The 17,993-nt window shown below is 37.5% G+C and overlaps 1 protein-coding gene across 2 annotated transcripts in view; it reads right to left on the bottom strand.

Moving 5' to 3' along the window:
* Positions 1-17,993, bottom strand: part of acsl3a (acyl-CoA synthetase long chain family member 3a) — a 190,060-nt gene that overhangs the window by 145,845 nt on the left and 26,222 nt on the right. For both annotated transcript variants that reach the window (XM_067451328.1, XM_067451329.1), the window contains exons 3-6: positions 14,228-14,405; positions 7,688-7,797; positions 7,171-7,309; positions 3,558-3,708 (exon numbers count right to left, since the gene is read on the bottom strand). In XM_067451328.1, the coding sequence (XP_067307429.1) occupies positions 3,558-3,708; positions 7,171-7,309; positions 7,688-7,797; positions 14,228-14,405 (578 nt within the window). The remainder of the gene's footprint in view (positions 1-3,557; positions 3,709-7,170; positions 7,310-7,687; positions 7,798-14,227; positions 14,406-17,993) is intronic.

The raw sequence follows: 17,993 nt of genomic DNA, 5'->3' as shown, positions 1-17,993 counted from the left end.
TATTTCAGACCTCTATTGTGTATTTTGGCTATTTTCTTTTATTTTTTATTCTCTTTACAACTGTTTTAAATTATCCTTGATTTTATTTTTAATTATTACACATAGTATTCTTATTTCTCATGCATGTTATCACCATTTTAAATCATTTCTATGTAAAGCACTTTGAATTGCCATTGGGTATGAAATGTGCTATACAAATAAACTTGCCTTGCCTTATTGTAAAGTGTTACCAGAAAGTTTATTATTTTAATTTGCCTCAAAAATTTGTTGCAAAAAGTCTTCTTCATGCATTTTCAATGTTTTTATTTTATTTTGTTTTGCTGAGTTAACAAGATGTGTAAGAACAGACACACTGTAAGACAAACACAGAGTAGAATTGGACAATCACATATACACGCCATATATAATATGCAGTGCATGGCACAGAAATCCCCACAGACCCATAACTGTCACTGTTTTTTCTCTTTCTCACTCTGTGTTTATTTTATCCATACGGGATGATTAGTTTTCTCGGAAACACTGATAAACATACACCATCCACAAACACATTAGTGAATGCACATGGCTGCATGTGTACAGCTGATGCCAAGACATGACGGATCGCAGGATGTTAGCATGGATATAACTCTATATTGCCAGAAGTATTGGGACACCCCTCCAAATCATTGAATTCAGGTGTTCCTATCTCTTTCATGGCCACTTAAAATCAAGCACTAGTCATGCAGACCATAGATATCCATAATAAAGGCTAGATGTCTTATGGCGGAGTAGGCATGTGCCGATATCAATTTTTCATGTTGCGATTAATTGATGAAGTTTTATCACGATATACGATATTGTCACGATATTGAAATAAGTTGCAAAAAAAAAAGTGTTGCCATAGCATAACAGCTTTAAGAACTATTTTTTTAAGAACAAAAATAACTGAATGTTTAAATACAATAATGCACCAAAATATATACAGCTCTGGAAAAAAATTAAGAGACCCCTCATTGAGAAATCAATGTTATGTGGTCTCTTGATTTTTTTCAGAGCTGTAAAAGTACAATTTTCAAACAGATTAAATTGCAAAAAAATTAGGCTATAAAGAACAACAGGTAGGCTTACAAATTACAATAAGGTCTCATTAGTTTATGCATTCACTAAGATTGAGCAATAGCTACATTTGTTACAGAAAGTATAATGTTTTTGGTAATGTTTGTTAAGAAATACTGATCATTGTTAGTTTTATCTTAGGTCCATTAACAAATTTATTTTGATTTTAATGTTATTAAACAGTAACTAAGAAATTAACATAGAATGATTCATTCTTTATAAGTATTTTTCATTGTCATTGGTAATAATGAATTAACATGTTAACTAATGAAGTCGTGTCTCAAAGTTTTACTGAACAATAACAGAACGTTCTAATCATTAGGGCATGTTGTAGTCCAGATTAAAACATAAAAATGTTTAAGTTTGAAAATAAATAGCCTATTAAGTATTTGGTGCTTGATGAACAACATTGAGATTACAAAAACGAATGGCTGTTTTAAAAACTACACGCAGTTTTGTTTGTTTGCTGGTTACTGGGGTAACAGCCGCATTCTGCAGTTCATCAGCGCCCTCTGCTGTCACTGAGCGGCACTTCAGCAGCGCGTCTCCTTCTCCTTCAGTCATGTGCAAACGCACGTTGGGCTTGTTTATATCTGAGCGCGTGTCCCTTTGACGCAGAATACAGCGGTGTTGAGCATTTATACGGTTGATGGGCAAAGTATTCTTGAATGCATTATAAAAAAATATATAAATTGTTAATAAATTATTATTTACGATATTTTAAAGTGCCCACGATAACAATATCGTGCATATTCATTATCGTGATAAATCGCATTATCGAAAATCGGCACATGTCTACGGCGGAGTCACCATCGGCATCAACGGCGGCCATCTTGTCACAGGCAAGCTTTCTGTCGGGCTCTGTGGAACCTGATGTAAGGTGAGTGATCTGTACGAACATAAATACTCTTATCTCGTTGAAATCTTGACGGATTTACAAATGGTTTGGTTTCTTACAAAAGTTATTAACATGGCTACAAATCTAGATGCTTTAACACGTTGAAATGTCAGCTTTTCGTTTCGATAAACGACTTAATTGTGCAGCTTGTGTAAAAAAAACAATATTCTAGCCGCTATAACTCTGTGCCACTACTTCACACAATTATTCTGCTTGTTTCCTAAGAAACTACAGGGTCTCAGCTTTCTAAAGAGGTAAAGCATTTGATGGTAGGCAAAATTAGGTGGGAAAAGTAATCTCTGAAGTAGGCACAGTGACATATAGGGGGGAAAATCCTAGTAAATTGCGTTTTTGAAATTAAAATAAACTTAGTTTGCATGTTTTAGTTTTTTTAAATACAAATTATTTTATTATAATAGTGATATTCTTATTATAAAGTGTGTGTGTGTGTATATATATATATATATTATTTTTGCACAGTTTTAGTAGCCTATATATTGATTTAACATAAATACCTTGTGTGTGTGTGTATATTCATTGCACCTATCTGTTCTGTTCAATGTTACTTTCATATTGAAGTCCATGGTTATAATTATTCATAAGTGTATTATGTAGTGTATTATAGTGGCATAACTACATCTCTGACGTTTATAACAAACGAAACAGTTTGAAAATCGGTTGAAATTTGAGCAAGTTATGGTTATTTAAAGCTACATGCACCATTAAAACACACGGTTACAAGTGAGCGAGCTGCCTTTGACAAGATGGCCGCAAGTTGCGGACGGCGACCTCCATTGGCCAACAGCGCGCCCGAGACATCTAGCCTTTATTATGGATATCTATGATGCAGACACTTCTACAAAAATTTGTGGAAGAATGGGTCTCTCTCAGGAGCTCAGTGAACTCAAGTGTGATGCTGTGATAAGTTGCCACCTGTGCAATAAGTCCATTCATGAATTTTCCTTACTACTAAATACTCTACTATCAACTGTGAGTGGTATTATAACAAAATGGCAGCAATCGGAAACAACAACTCAAGCAAGAAGTGGTAGGCCACATAAAAATCAAACAGCGGGATCAGCACATGCTGAGGCGCACAGTGGGCAGAAGTCGTCAACTTTCTGCAGAGTCAATAGCTACAGACCTTATAAACTTTGTGTGGCCTACAGATAAGCTCAAGAACAGTGTGTAGAGAGCTTCATGGAATAGGTGCTGTTTCAGCATGCCAAGACATTTAGGACAATTTCATGCTCCCAACTTTGTGGGAACAGTTTGGGGACGGCCCCTTCCTGTTCCAACATGACTGCGCACCAGTGCACAAAGCAAAGTCCATAAAGACATGGATTAGCGGGTTTGGTGTGGAGGAGTCCTGACCTCAACCAGACTGAACACCTTTAGGATGAATTAGAGCGGAGACTGTGAGCCAGGCCTTCTCGTCCAACACCATTGCCTGACCTCATAAATACACTTCTAAAAGAATGGCTACAAATTCAATGTGCATGTAAAGGCAGGCGTCCCCAAACATTTGGTAATATAGTGGATGTGTGTGGATGCGTTTCCATACCCAAGGTTGGGAATCCTCTCGGCCATGCCAGTGATTCCGGCAATAATATTACTGTGAGAGATCATGACTCCTTTTGGCACTCCAGTGGAGCCACTGGTGTACATGATCACGGCCACATCAGAGGCACAGGGAGGCTGTCTCTGCCTCAGCGCTGTGGAGAGATCAGAAGTAGAGAGAAGTTACTACAAATGGCTAATTATATTCCGCATATATATAAAGGGATTTTTCTATTAATCACTAGCATTCCAATTGAATGCTTTCTATCTGGGTTTAGAATGCTTTACTGTGACAGAGCAGGCCTTTGATCTCCTCAGTGCCTGTTTGTTGTGACATCATAGTAGAGCTTACATCTCATTGTGCTGCAAAACGAAACCTTTGTACTTGTGAGTGTTTAATTGTGACATCAGAGCTTTGCTTTTGATCTCCTTAGTGTGTAAATGTAAAATTATTATTTTACTAATTCCTTAGTTTACCTTCTAAAATTGTAGAGCAATATAAATTCAGCGTTTTATTCTGGATTTATTCCATTTTAATATATTTATACTCTTTTTTTCACACCCTTCAACCCATGAACTGATTTGACGTTTACATTAATTTCAAAGAGAGTTCAAGACAATTAATTATTTTAGATCTGAGAATAACAACAACAACAAAAAATATTCACTACAGCAATTTCCATGACATTTATGATGAAATTTTTCTATTAATTTTCAAGTTTTTAATGAAACTAGTCATGTTTTTCTTAAAGGGATTAGTTTGTTTTTTAATGCCATTCAAGCTTTTTTTTAAAAAACAAAACAAAAACATATTTGCATATAATTTGTTGTTATAATAAAATTTAAACAAAGTATTCTTAAAGGGAAAGTTAAGTCTATGATAGATAATCAAAGACAGATTAAGTCATCATTTACTCACCCTGTTGTTGTTCTAATGGGATTAAACGTATAAATAGAGGGTATGCATGTGACTTCACCATTGGCCGGAGTGACTGGTTACGCCCAGTGGCAAAAAGACAATGGCAGCAAAACACACAAACCACAGCTAAAACGGGAAAGAGCTTTTGAGTTTGACAAGAATTCTGACGTATATTTTTACAGACTTCTGGAAGCTACCGAAACGAGAAGTAAATGGATCACTGCAATTCACAGAAACAGCTGGACTCCAGTAGCCTGGGGAAACACAGACAACTTCCGGCAAATTTAGATTTGCTCTGTAAGTAGTCTGGCAAAGAGCTCATTCAAGCCCATTTCTAAGCCGTCGAAATCGTGCCACCAATCAGAAACGTTGGGGCGGGCTTTACACGATGACGACAGCGCAGCGATGGTGAAGCAGATTTTGTACATTACTAAGATGGATGCCACCGTGGAACATCACTCGTTCGAAACAGCTATCGCGTCTGTTTTAAGCGATTTAAACTTTAGCTTTTTGTTAAAACCCGAGCAACCAGATGTGGATTACACCGGCTACTGTGATGAGGAGAATGGGGAGTGTGATCATGTGCTAACACCACACAGCAGCTCTGGATCTGGCCTTTCGGTGCTTATTTCCTCACACTAGATATTTACATTTACATTTACGCATTTGGCAGACGCTTTTATCCAAAGCAACTTACATTACATTCAAGGTACACATTTTACATTATTGTCAGTTCTTGCTCTCCCTGGGAATCGAACCCATGACCTTGGCGTTGCCAGCGCCAAGCTCTACTGGTTGACCTATAGGAAAGCATATATGGTATATGGTAGTATACCATATAAGATATGGTAGTCATGTAAAAATTGTAAATAATTGTAAATAAATAACTAGCATAACTATAGCCTGGATGCCAGCTGAACTTAGCCCCGCCTGCAAAAATTTTAGGTCGGGCAGTTCGGTCTGGCCTCGCTCCATAGAGGAGTAATTATCCCTGAACAGAAACTGTTCGGACCAATTAAATCATCAGGGCGGGCTTTAGACGATGACGGACAGATGATAAACAGTAACGTAATCATCACGTCATCAAAGGGGCTTGGGTTATATTTACTCGAATCCTAAACGGAGAGCTTGTTTGTATCTGCATTCACCTTCACAATTTCTCTCAGAAATGATGATCATGTTGGGTAACTACTCTGTGTATCATTAAATTCTTTTATTTTTTTACAACACCCGCAAAGATCGTGTATTCCAGCCTGATTTCAGCGCGCGTGCAGACAGGGTTGCCAAGTTTTTCCAACAAAACCCGCCAACTACTAACCCTAAATAATAGCTTCTCGGGGGGTTCTCCGGGGGAAAAAAATGGCATTTGGGGGTAAAATGTGTGTTATTTTGGCAAGGTTGCCTGCTAAAATTCTGCTATATATATGAATATAAAATATAATGACATCGTAATCGTATACATTACATATAGTGTCTGTTGGGGTAAGGGTAGTGTTGGAATAGACTAAATGTAGCGAATTGTATTATATAGCAATAATATTCCCTTTTGTGTTCAACGGAAGAACATCATACTTCCGGTTAGGTTATTTTAGTATCAGGTTATTTTAGTATCATTTATATAGTAATATAGTATTTATTCATATTTTAAATTAGCCTTCATTTTTGTATTTTCATTTTTTGTTTTAGTCATTTTGTTATGGTCTATTTAGTCTTTTTTATTCAGTAATTTTAGTACTTTAGCACTTCAACTATTTTATTTAAACACATTACTTGCCATGACAACATTTCTTTTTAAAGTTTAAGTTTTTCCTCATATATATATATATATATATATATATATATATATATATATATATATATATATATATATATATATATATATATATATATATATATATATATATATATATATATTAGCTTTTAATTTTAATTCATCGATTAACAAAATGGTTTCTTATAATTGTTGTTAACAAAAACAACACTGGTTTGGAACAATAAATAAAGACAAATTATGCTGTTATTTAGTGAAAAACCCATAGCACAGCAAATGAAGGGAGGATAGGTTGTAAACTGTAATTTATAGTTGTTTGAAATGCATTGATAAAGACTATGCAAGTAAAAATATAGCCATATGTGTGAATGAATGAAATAAGATAAGAACAGGAAGTGGGGGTGAGATGTCAGCAGCAGAACAGAACGTTTTAGCTTTGAAAATGAGTGCCATTTGAGCCGTTCCAAGATTTTAGAACCATAAAAGTGTAACATGGGAATCGAGTGTGTACATTTGTGTGCATGAGTGTGTGTTTTAAGGGGGCCATTGTGATTTAGCATTAGCACGCTGACACAGAACAGAGCGAAAGTCATGTCGAGCCGAAGGAGGAAGATCAGCTCCATGTCATGTGAAGTCTGTGGCAGTGTGAGAAAACATGACCCAACACACACATACACACTCTCCAGTGTGTGACGACGACTACTACTACCAGCTGTTGAGGGCTTCACAGAGAATTGTAATGGAGAAAGAGTCAGGGACACCCTCGACCCTGGCCTTAATTTGACACAGATGGAGGATTTCTCATTCACATGACCTGAAGCGACCTCTTACACTCTCACACACACACACACACACACACACACACACACACACACACACACACACACACACACACACACACACACACACACACACACACCAAAGTACCATTCTCAGGATGGGCCCCAAGTCTCTTCACAGCCACCATGCTGTGGACACTGATGCCTCGTGGGTATTCAGAACCGCTGTTGAGCTTGTCATCAACAATGATGATATGTTGTAATCTTGGCACCTCCAGCAAAATGTTCTGTGGCAAAACACAGACAGACAAAAACGTTAGTGCATGCATCTAACTGCCATACTGTAACATATTTCAGAATAAAAATATTCACTAAGCGGGATATGATTTCTCCAGGGATTTGTTTGGGTCAAGTAAAGTAGGCTAGGATATTGGTGGATAATATTGTTTTCCCAAATCCATGCGGACCCAAGGGGTCAAGGTTTGGCTAGTTTGCCCCTGCTGGTAAGATGCTGTAGCTACATTATACTTTGCAAGCAACATACAATTACATTAATGTTTTCTGTTTGTTAGTTTTCTGAGTAAAACCAGTTAGATTACAACATAAAACACACTGTATAGTAAGGTTTTTGAGTGCAGGAATGACAGTCCAGAGTGTCTGATCACCTTGAGCTTGTTTTCCAGAAGATCTTTGCTGGTGATGATATGGGAAACTTCAGCTTCATTGAGTCCATGAGCAATAGCAGGACCACCCAGAGTAGAGTAAAGAGTTACCACTGTAACACACAAGCACATTAGGTTTTCATATATTATGAAGACTTTCCAAAGACAACAAACGTACAACAGAAAACTCGGCATTTATCAATATGGACGTGAGTTGTGGCTGTTATCAAATCTCAGCTTGTGTACACAGTTAGTGCAAACTTGTGTGCAGCATAGCAAATCTGGCAGAAATTGAAATAAGAGCATTTTGATAAGTTAGATTATTTTACTATACAGGTGCTGATTATATAAATAGAATATCATCAAAAAGTTGATTTATTTAACTAATTTTATTCAAAAAGTGAAACTTGTATATTATATTCATTCATTACTCATGTGGACTGACATATTTCAAATTATGTTTATAACTGACAACAAAGGAAAATCTCAAATTTAGCATCTCAGAAAATTAGAATATTGTGAAAAGGTGCTCCACTCTAATCAGCTTATTAACTCAAAACACTGGCAAAAGCCTTTAAATGGTCTCAGTCTAGTTTTGTAGGCTACACAATAATGATAAAGTCTGCTGACTTGACAGTTGTCCAAAAGACGACCACTGACACCTTGCACAACGAGGGCAAGACACAAAAGGTCATTGCAAAAGAGGCTGGCTGTTCACAGAGCTGTGTCCAAGCACATTAATAAAGAGGCGATGGGAAGGAAAAGATGTGGTAGAAAAAAGTGTACAATCAATAGGGATAACCTCACCCTGGAGAGGATTGTGAAACAAAGCCCATTCAAAAATGTGGGGCAGATTCACAAAAAATGGACTGCAGCTGGAGTCAGTGCTTCAAGAACCACTACGCACAGACGTATGCAAGACATGGGTTTCAGCTGTCGCATTCCTTGTGTCAAGCCACTCTTGAACAACAGACAGCGTCAGAAGCATCTCGCCTGGGCTAAAGACAAAAAGGACTGCTGAGTGATCCAAAGTTATGTTCTCTAATGAAAGTCAATTTTGCATTTCTTTTGGAAATCAGGGTCCCAGAGTCTGGAGGAAGAGAGGAGAGGCACACAATCCGCATTGCTTGAGGTCCAGTGTAAAGTTTCCACAGTCAGTAATGGTTTGGGGTGCCATGTCCTCTGTTGGTGTAGGTCCACTGTGTTTTCTGAGGTCCAGTGTAAAGTTTCCACAGTCAGTGATGGTTTGGGGTGCCATGTCCTCTGTTGGTGTTGGTCCACTGTGTTTTCTGAGGTCCAGTGTAAAGTTTCCACAGTCAGTGATGGTTTGGGGTGCCATGTCCTCTGTTGGTGTTGGTCCACTGTGTTTTCTGAGCTCCAAGGTCAACACAGCCGAGAAGATATACCAAGAAGTTTTAGAGCACTTCATGCTTTCTGCCGCTGACCAACTATGGAGATGTAGATTTCATTTTCCAACAGGACTTGGCACCTGCACACAATGCCAAAGCAACCAGTACCTGGTTTAAGGACCATGATATCCCTTTTCTTAATTGACCAGCAAACTTGCCTGACCTTTTATGGTCTATGAGCAGTGGCGGCGCCAGGGGGGGGCTAGGTGGTGCTGCAGCTCCCCCTATATTAGTCATAGCACCTGCCCAGCACCCCCAAGAAATGTCTGTAATTTTTTATATTCATATTTTAAAGTCATGTTTGAATATTCTCTCATGTTTTTAAAATAGGAATTAAATAATAATTTAAAATTATATATAAGTCTTAAATACATGAGGCCCAAACAGGTGATCATCTTTGGCCAATGGGCTCGGCGCCCGCGAACCTCTGAGCTTGTTTTTGATAGCGAGTTTTAGCAAAGTAAAATAACGTTACACCAAAAAGGATCGTTTTTTGCTCCCTAAACGTCCACGTTCTGAGTCATATCCTGAAACGAGAAACGAGACTGTGAAGGTGCAGACACAACACTCATTATCACAGAGCCTCAAGAACAAGAAAATTCCTGGGATGAACTTAAAGACAGAGAATCGGCAGCGGCGGTTTTCATTGAGGATGCTAACGTTACAGTCAGTCAGTGTTGCCAACACTCACGAGATAAATAATCAACTGCAGCTTCAAAAACAAGCCCAATATTACTATATTATTATCAATATAATTTATGATCAATTTATCAATAAATGAGCCTGCTATTAAATTGAAACCTTTCAGAGTTTGAAAAGCAAAAACAGATGTGATATTACGAAATTATTCAAATTGCAATAAAGGCTGTGAACAGAAGAGGTTTGGAGATGGAAAAAGTGATGTGAAGGCTAATTATGGTAACCCATAGTCGGAGTTAGTGCACACATTAGCAGTGGTGAACATGCACACATTTTATTTTATTGTTTTATCATAGCCTGTAATAATAAATACATTGAGATTCTTCGGAATTAAAAAGTACATTATAAAAAAAATCTATTATTATCATTTTTTTTAAATCGGTAAATTAGGTGCCTCTCCTCCGTCTCTGTACATGTCTTCTGGTTGTATTGTTTGTAAAACAAAAAATGTATTCGTCTATTTACGTCTACGAACTATCATTACGTGCATTTATAATGTCCCAGTCTATGGTCACATCACATGCTGCACGTTGAACGCGATTTTTCTTCAATGAGGAGCGAGGCGGGATGTATGAGGACGAATTGCAGTATCGTTGCATTGAATGGCCATTAGCTGTGAGAAGACCGTGTCAGCAATGTACTGGGCAAAACAGCAACTATTAAGAAACAAAGTTGCTTGTCATATTTTCCTAACAAGCAAACACATATTAAAAAATAAGCCCAAAAAAACGCAACCCACGACTCAAGATTTTTAACACGACTTGCCTAAAAAGAAGCCCAAAATCGCGTAACACGCGGACTTGGCAACTATGGTTACGGTTTGAGCTATATATAGTTAGTTCACTATATAAGGCGGGTGATATATATATAGTTCACTATATAAGGCGGGTGTGTACGTATTCATTTAAACCAGGGTGGTCCAATGCGACTCCATAATGATGCCGCAAAATTCAAAGCACCTTCTCTTAAGTGTTAAGCATCCCCATAGCACCTGCAACAGAAAATCTCTGGAGCCGCCACTGTCTATGAGGTATTGTGAAGAGGAAGATGTGATATGCAGAAGAGCTGAAGGCCACTATCAGAGTAACCTAGGCTCTCATAACACCTGAGCAGGGCCACAGACCGATCAACTCCATGCCACGCCGCATTGCTGCAGAAATTCAGGCAAAAGGAGCCTAAACTAAGTATTGATTGCTGTACATGCTCATAGTTTTCATGTTCATACTTTTCAGTTGGCCAAGATTTCTCAAAATCCTTTCTTTGTATTGGACTTAAGTAATATTGTAATTTTTGAAATACTGAATTTGGGATCTTCCTTAGTTGTCAGTAATAAAACTAATAATAATATATTATTATATTATAATATATAATATATGATATATCAGCCTGTGTGTAATGAATGGATATAATATACAAGTTTCACTTTTTGAATGGAATTAGTGAAATAAATACATTTTTTGATGATATTGTAAAAATATGACCAGCACCTGTAGTTGCCGCAGTGTATAGTTGTCATTTTCCTTTTATAATTATTTTTTAGATATGATCTATGTTTTATATCTCAATGACACGCAAGCAAACAAACAAATAAAGGATTTCAAGGGGGGAAAAGGTATTAACATCCTTCCTGTCACATGAGACTGCCAACTTACACATGAGGCTACCCCTACCTCCGGGAAGCATAGCGAAGGCAAACCCTCCCAAAGGAAGGTTATTTTCATGTTACTAATACGTATATTTTGTTGAATTAAATGTATGTTTATGAATAAAGATTGATCTGTTGAAAGCAATCATTTTGAATTAGTTGCTGAATGTTCTCCTCCTATTCAAGTTTGACATTGAAGGGGTGCATATAACATATTTGCCCACCGGCAACTAGTTGCTGCATATTCAAATACTATTATCAAGAAAAAAAAAAGAGAAAAAGCTAGGGAAAATAAATGCAGAACATGTTCACATAGGACACTATTAACATGACTATATGCATAAAACCATTTAGAAAAATCTGGGCACAAATGAGTTAAGACAGAATCAGTTACATCATGAGCAACAGCACTTTAAACGTCTTATCTGAGTAAAACTTTTGAAAAACGTTTTTTTATTTTTTTTATTATTATTATTATACCCTCACTGGGGGCTGAGCCCCCCTATTATTCAAATCTTATAAACGCCCCAGTTGTGGATTGCCCATAATTTTAAATCATTCCCTCATTTTGTGCTCTCAAAGTGCATGCACATAAAGCAACCTCAGTACTAACAGTATCTATCCGTCAGGTCTTAAAGTGGCATCAGCCTAATATATCTGCAGCCAAATTATTAGATGATATTAAAAATATCCATATGGCAGTTTTTCCCCCTGGTATCAATGTCAAAATTGTGGCCAATGAAAATTCTAAGAGGCTAGTAAGTAGTAGTAGTTTTTAATTATACAAACAAAGGTGCAATCCTTAATTTTCCACTTGTGTTTGAGCATGCAGTTGTGTAACTGTGTCAGTTATCAATAGCAGCAGCAGCAGCACGCATGGCTGTGAAAAGTTCAGGATGAGGGCAAACAAGCACAAGCCAGAACACACATGCACAAACACACACAGTAAACAAAACTAATCATGCACACATGAATAAATATTCATATAGATGTATGCTGTGCACACATTTTTGCATATGACAAACATATATGAAACAATCCCTGTGCCTTTACTTTTGGGCTCACACACTGACAAACACACACTGACAAACACACACTGAGAACATAGGGGGTCCGTGAGCTGCGTTCTGTGACATCATCAGACTGCGTCACTGCCTGAGGGCGCGACACTTCAGCCGTGAGACACAAACAGAAAAGAGATCACCACGGAAACATCAACACGCACACACACATGCTAATAAGCTTAAATGTGTAAGCACACACACACATAATTATCTAACATAAACCCACGAAAAAATGCAAGTTTGCAACATATGAACACACAGCTACACACACACAAACACACACTTAGGCCGGATGACAACAAGTACGTGAGCATCTGATGTTGACAGGAACATCAGGGTGCAGAAGTCAGCCAAAGAGACACAGAAGTCTGTGTGTGTGTGTGTGTGTGTGTGTGTGTGTGTGTGTGTGTGAATACATTATGTGACAGACATGAGGGGGTGTGTGTGCCACTGTTTGTGTGGGAGTGTGTTTGAATGTGTGTGTGTGTGTGTGTGTGTGTGTGTAAGAGTGTATAAGTGTGTTTGTTTGAGTGTATGAGTGTTTAAGTGTGTGTGAGAGAGTGTTTGAGTGCGTGTGTCTGTGTTTGAGTGCTTGTGTGTGTGTTTGAATGTGTATGTAAGTGTGTTTGAGTGATTGTGTGTGTATAAGAGTGTTTGAGTGAGTGTGTGTCAGTGTGTGTGGAAGTGTGTTTGAGTGTTTGTGTGCGTGTATGAGTGAGTGTGCGTGCATGTGTGTATAAGAGTGTTTGTGTGTGTGTGTGTGTATAAGAGTGTTTGAGTGTGTGTCTGTGTTTAAGTGTGTGTGTGTGTGCTTGTTTTAGTGACATATCAGGACAAAAATGTGTATAATGACATGTGTATGACATAGGTATTACAGAAAACGGTGACATATCAGGACATTACCCCATGTCCCCACTTTTCAAAATGCTTATAAATCATACTGGATGAGTTTTTTTGAGAAAGTAAAAATGCAGAATGTTTCCTGTGATGGGTAGGTTTAGGGGCAGGGGCAGTGTAAGGGGATAGAAAATACGGTTTGTACAGTATAAAAACCATTACGCCTATGGAATGTCCCCACAATTCACAAAAATTGTGTGTGTGTGTGTGTGTGTGTGTGTGAGAGAGAGAGAGAGAGAATGTGTGTGTGTGTTTGTCAGTGTGTGAGTGGGAGTGTGTTTGGATTTGAGTGTGTGTGTGTGTGTGTGTGTGTGTGTGTGTGTTACACTCATGCATGAGTGTTTGAGTTGTTTTTGAGTGTGTGTTTAAGAATGGCCCCAGAGCTGAGAAAAATCACGTCGCCATCAGACACTTTAGAGGAAAATGAGAGAAAAAAAGGCAAGGAAAAGAGAGAGAGGAAGAGGAGAAGGAGGAGGACAGCGAGTTTACATAACAGCAGTGCAATGAGGACAATCTGACCTCCATACAAAACACACACACAAACCTCTGTATTAGCCCCATGTGTGTCATAAACACACAAATATGAAACAAATCTGGCTGTAGACTTGCATAATTGAGCGGGGTGAGATTTGCATATGTTTATGTAATTTTCTTGCACAATCTGTGCACCGTTTCTTTAAAGAACATTGTTAATCCTCAAACCAACTCAAGAAGCCCAAACAGCCAAAAGCCGGTTCTTGATAAGGTTCTTTGCTGAACCCGAGATGCTCTTTGTCTTGTACGTGTGTGTGTGTGTGTGTGTGTGTGTGTGTGTGTGTGTGTGACTCACATGGGAAGTTGTACATGAAACAGGCTTGCGCCGCTATGATCCACTCCGCTCTGGTCTCACAGATGATGGCAATGTTTTTCAGAGGCTTCTGTCCCAGAGCAGCCAAACCGCTCCCGAACGCTCTCACATCTTTATACACCTGATCATACGACATCCAGCGATACTCTCCCAAAATCACCTGCCCAGAATCAGAAAGGGTTTATTTTTAGAGCTGCTCCTCAAGGAGATTAGTGCACTGGTCACCTGTTCAGCTCTTCAACTTCCCATTGTCTGAGACTTTTTACAGATCAACAGCTCCTCCTATTGGCTCATTAGATAGTCACAATTCAGGGAGAATTCATACACTGTAAAACATTATTTTAAAAATAAGTTACTTGGTTGCCTTAAAATTATGAGTTTATCAATTTTTTTATGTGGTTCAGATACAATATTTTTGAGTTTCTATTAATTAAACCAATTTCCTTCATTGTATCAACAAATTGTTTTTATTTCAATGAACTCAAAATTAAGGCAACCAGGTTACTTACTTTATTAAAGGGGTGGTTCTGTTTATTTTCTTTCTAGGCTTTGTTCTGTTAATGGGGCGCAGTATAACGTGTCTTAATACTCTTTTTTTTTTTTTAAACGCCGTATTTTTCTTATATTCTCCCTTTATTCCCCTCCGCTGTCTCCACTGTCCTTTGAACGGCTCGTCTGCTTCCTGCTTCTCTGAAGCCCATCCCTCTGAAAAACGCAATGGTCTTAGATCGGTTAGATGGCCAAATGTAGTTTCCTGTATTTTTATTGGCTGAAGTGCCAAGCACAGGTTGTCCTGGAAACGCCACGCCCCTTCCCATTACGGGCAGAAGTCACATCTGCAGAGACTAGCGAAGGTTTATGATGTCACCAACCCAGGAAGAAGCTCGTTGTAGTCCAAACCGGCCGTTTTTGTAGGCGATAAACTGCCATAACTTTAAAAGACAATATCTCCGTTTGCATTGAACTTTCAGCGCTGAAACTTTACAGATACTGTTTATGCTCAAGCAGCAGCATTACACACTAACTAAAGTTAAAGTCAAATCGCATGCAACCACCCCTTTAAGTTAAACCAACACCTTTTTTTTTTACATTGTAGGGATCGTATTCAACATTTCTGAAGCGCCAAACTGCTGAAATCACATGACATTGGTGATCCGAATCATTAATCAATTCACTGATTCATTAACCGTTTGATTCTTTTCGGAGGCACATGGAAGAGAAGACAATGCTGAATAAAATCTTAGTTTTTGATATTTTTGGACCAAAATGTAGTTTCGATAATTCAAGAGACTCTAATCAACCCACTGATGTCTCATATGGACTACTGTGATGATGTTTTTATTCCCTTTCTGGACATGGACAGTATAGTGGGCATTGACTGCATTATGCTCTGGGACTAAAATATAAAATATCTTAAACTGTGTGTGAAGATGAACGGAGGTCTTACGGGTGTGGAACGACATTAGGGTGAGGAGTTAATGACATCGATTTCATTTTTGGGTGAACTAACCCTTTAATCCTTTTTCAAACGTTCATTTACAATGTTAGCCAAGACATCGTTGTGCAACAGCAGCAACACAGGAGAATATTATTACTATATGAGCCGCTCCAGCGTTGGCCAATAGGATTACCCTCAGAACAGAGATCGTTCACATGCTGCAGGTCAGTCTGTTACAGGCCGGGTAATGACATGAAAAAAACAACATTTCCTCTGTTCTTTTGAAAACTGAGTTTAATAATGTATTATGTAGACATACTCCCACGTAACACAAAACTAAACACCCTTATTAGTCCACTCAGACCAGTTATTAAAACTAAGCTGCAAAAACGTAATTCAGAAATCAGCACATTTATAACATCAGCCTAATGTTTGAATATGTTTATTACATTTTTACCAATATTTAAATCACACACTAGAACTACTGGTCAAACCTTAAGAATCGTTTAAGATTCTCTTCTGCTAATCAAGGCTGTGTTTATTTGACCAAAAAATACAGTAAAAACTGTAGAGTGAAATATATTTACAATTTAAAATAACTTTTCTATTTGAAAATATTTTAACTTGTAATTTATTAATGCTTTTATCCAGCATTAAATTTATCAAGTGACTGAAACAAAATTTACAATGTTAAAAAAGATTAATAAAATAATGCTGTTTTTGTCTTGAACTTTTATTTATTAAAGAATTCTGAGGAGGAAAACACATAAGTTTTACAAAAATATTAAGCAGCAAAAACTTTTCAACACTGATAATAAAAGAACCATTATTAATAAATAAAAAGCAAATCGTTATATTATACTGATTTCTGAAGGATCAGGTGATGCTGAAGCCTGGAGTAATGATGCTGAAAATTCAGCTTTGATCACAGGAATAAAGTACATTTGACTATACATTCACATATAAAACACATTTTCTAATTCTAATAATATTTCACTGTTCTTACTGTATTTTTCATCAGCCTTGGTGAGACTTTCAAATACATATGTGCGTGTGTGTGTGTGTGTGTGTGTGTGTGTGTGTATGTTTGTCAGTTATAATCACCAAAATTAAAAGAAATAAACATTGTGTGTGTAATGAATTAATATAATATACAATTTTCACTTTTTGAATGGAATTTGTGAAATAAATCAACTTGTTGAGGATATTCTAATTATATGACCAGCACGTGTATATTTCAAACGTTTCATAAACTAGGCAGTGTGCAATTGTGTCTGATTCAATACATGAACATTATTTTATAATATAATATCTGTCCTTAATTTAAGTTTTTCAGTGTTTTTATAACATGTTTTTAGTGAGTAATCCATTGGTGGATGAATAATCAGTCAAACATCTCTAAGGTGACACATTTTTACAAAAACTAACCTTTTTGGTTTAAAGCCACAATATGTAATTTTTCACCTAGATTTCACTCATTCCACAAGAAATGTAAATTTACATTTACATTTAATCATTTAGCAGACGCTTTTATCCAAAGCGACTTACAAAAAAAGGAAAGAGCAATAAAAGCAACGAAACAAACAAGGCCAACAACCTGTAAGAGCTGTAAGAAGTCTCAGTTAATTAGCACAGTACACTATTTTTTTTTTTTTTTTTTTTTGGACAAACAAAATTTAATGGATAGGTAAGTGCTATTCTTTATTGGTCAGGTGCAATTGGAAAAGATGTGTCTTAAGATGTTTTTTAAAAATGGCTACAGACTCGGCAGCACGAATTGAGATCGGCAGGTCATTCCACCAGGTGGGAACGGTCCAGGAAAATGTCCGTGAGAGCGATTTCCTGCCTCTTTGGGATGGAACCACGAGGCGTCGCTCACTCGCAGAACGCAAGCTTCTGGAGGATGTGTAAGTCTGAACAAGTGAGTTTAGGTATACATAATAATCAGGGATGTAGTGGAGGCTAAACGCACGTAAACGCCGTTTACGCACCTCCCAAAATTCAGAAATAGCGTTTACCCACCTCTAAATAGAGTTTATCCACTTCTAAATAGAGTTTATCCACTTCTAAATAGAGTTTATCCACTTCTAAATAGAGTTTATCCACCTCTAAATAGAGTTTATCCACTTCTAAATAGCCTACAGTTCCTAAGCCATTTTAAATTAAGCTTGTGTCGTTTTAGCTTCATATTGTTCATTTTCATTGGCTGTCTTTCATATCGTGCTGCAACTGTCAGTGAGAGTAGTGGGAAGTTCGGATCATTTTACTGACTCGGATCTTTGAGTCTCGTTCAGCAAAATGAACCAATCT

This window comes from Pseudorasbora parva, chromosome 8 (genome assembly GCF_024679245.1).
Source record: "Pseudorasbora parva isolate DD20220531a chromosome 8, ASM2467924v1, whole genome shotgun sequence".
Taxonomy (NCBI): domain Eukaryota; kingdom Metazoa; phylum Chordata; class Actinopteri; order Cypriniformes; family Gobionidae; genus Pseudorasbora; species Pseudorasbora parva.
This window is presented reverse-complemented; position numbering and strand designations above follow the sequence as displayed.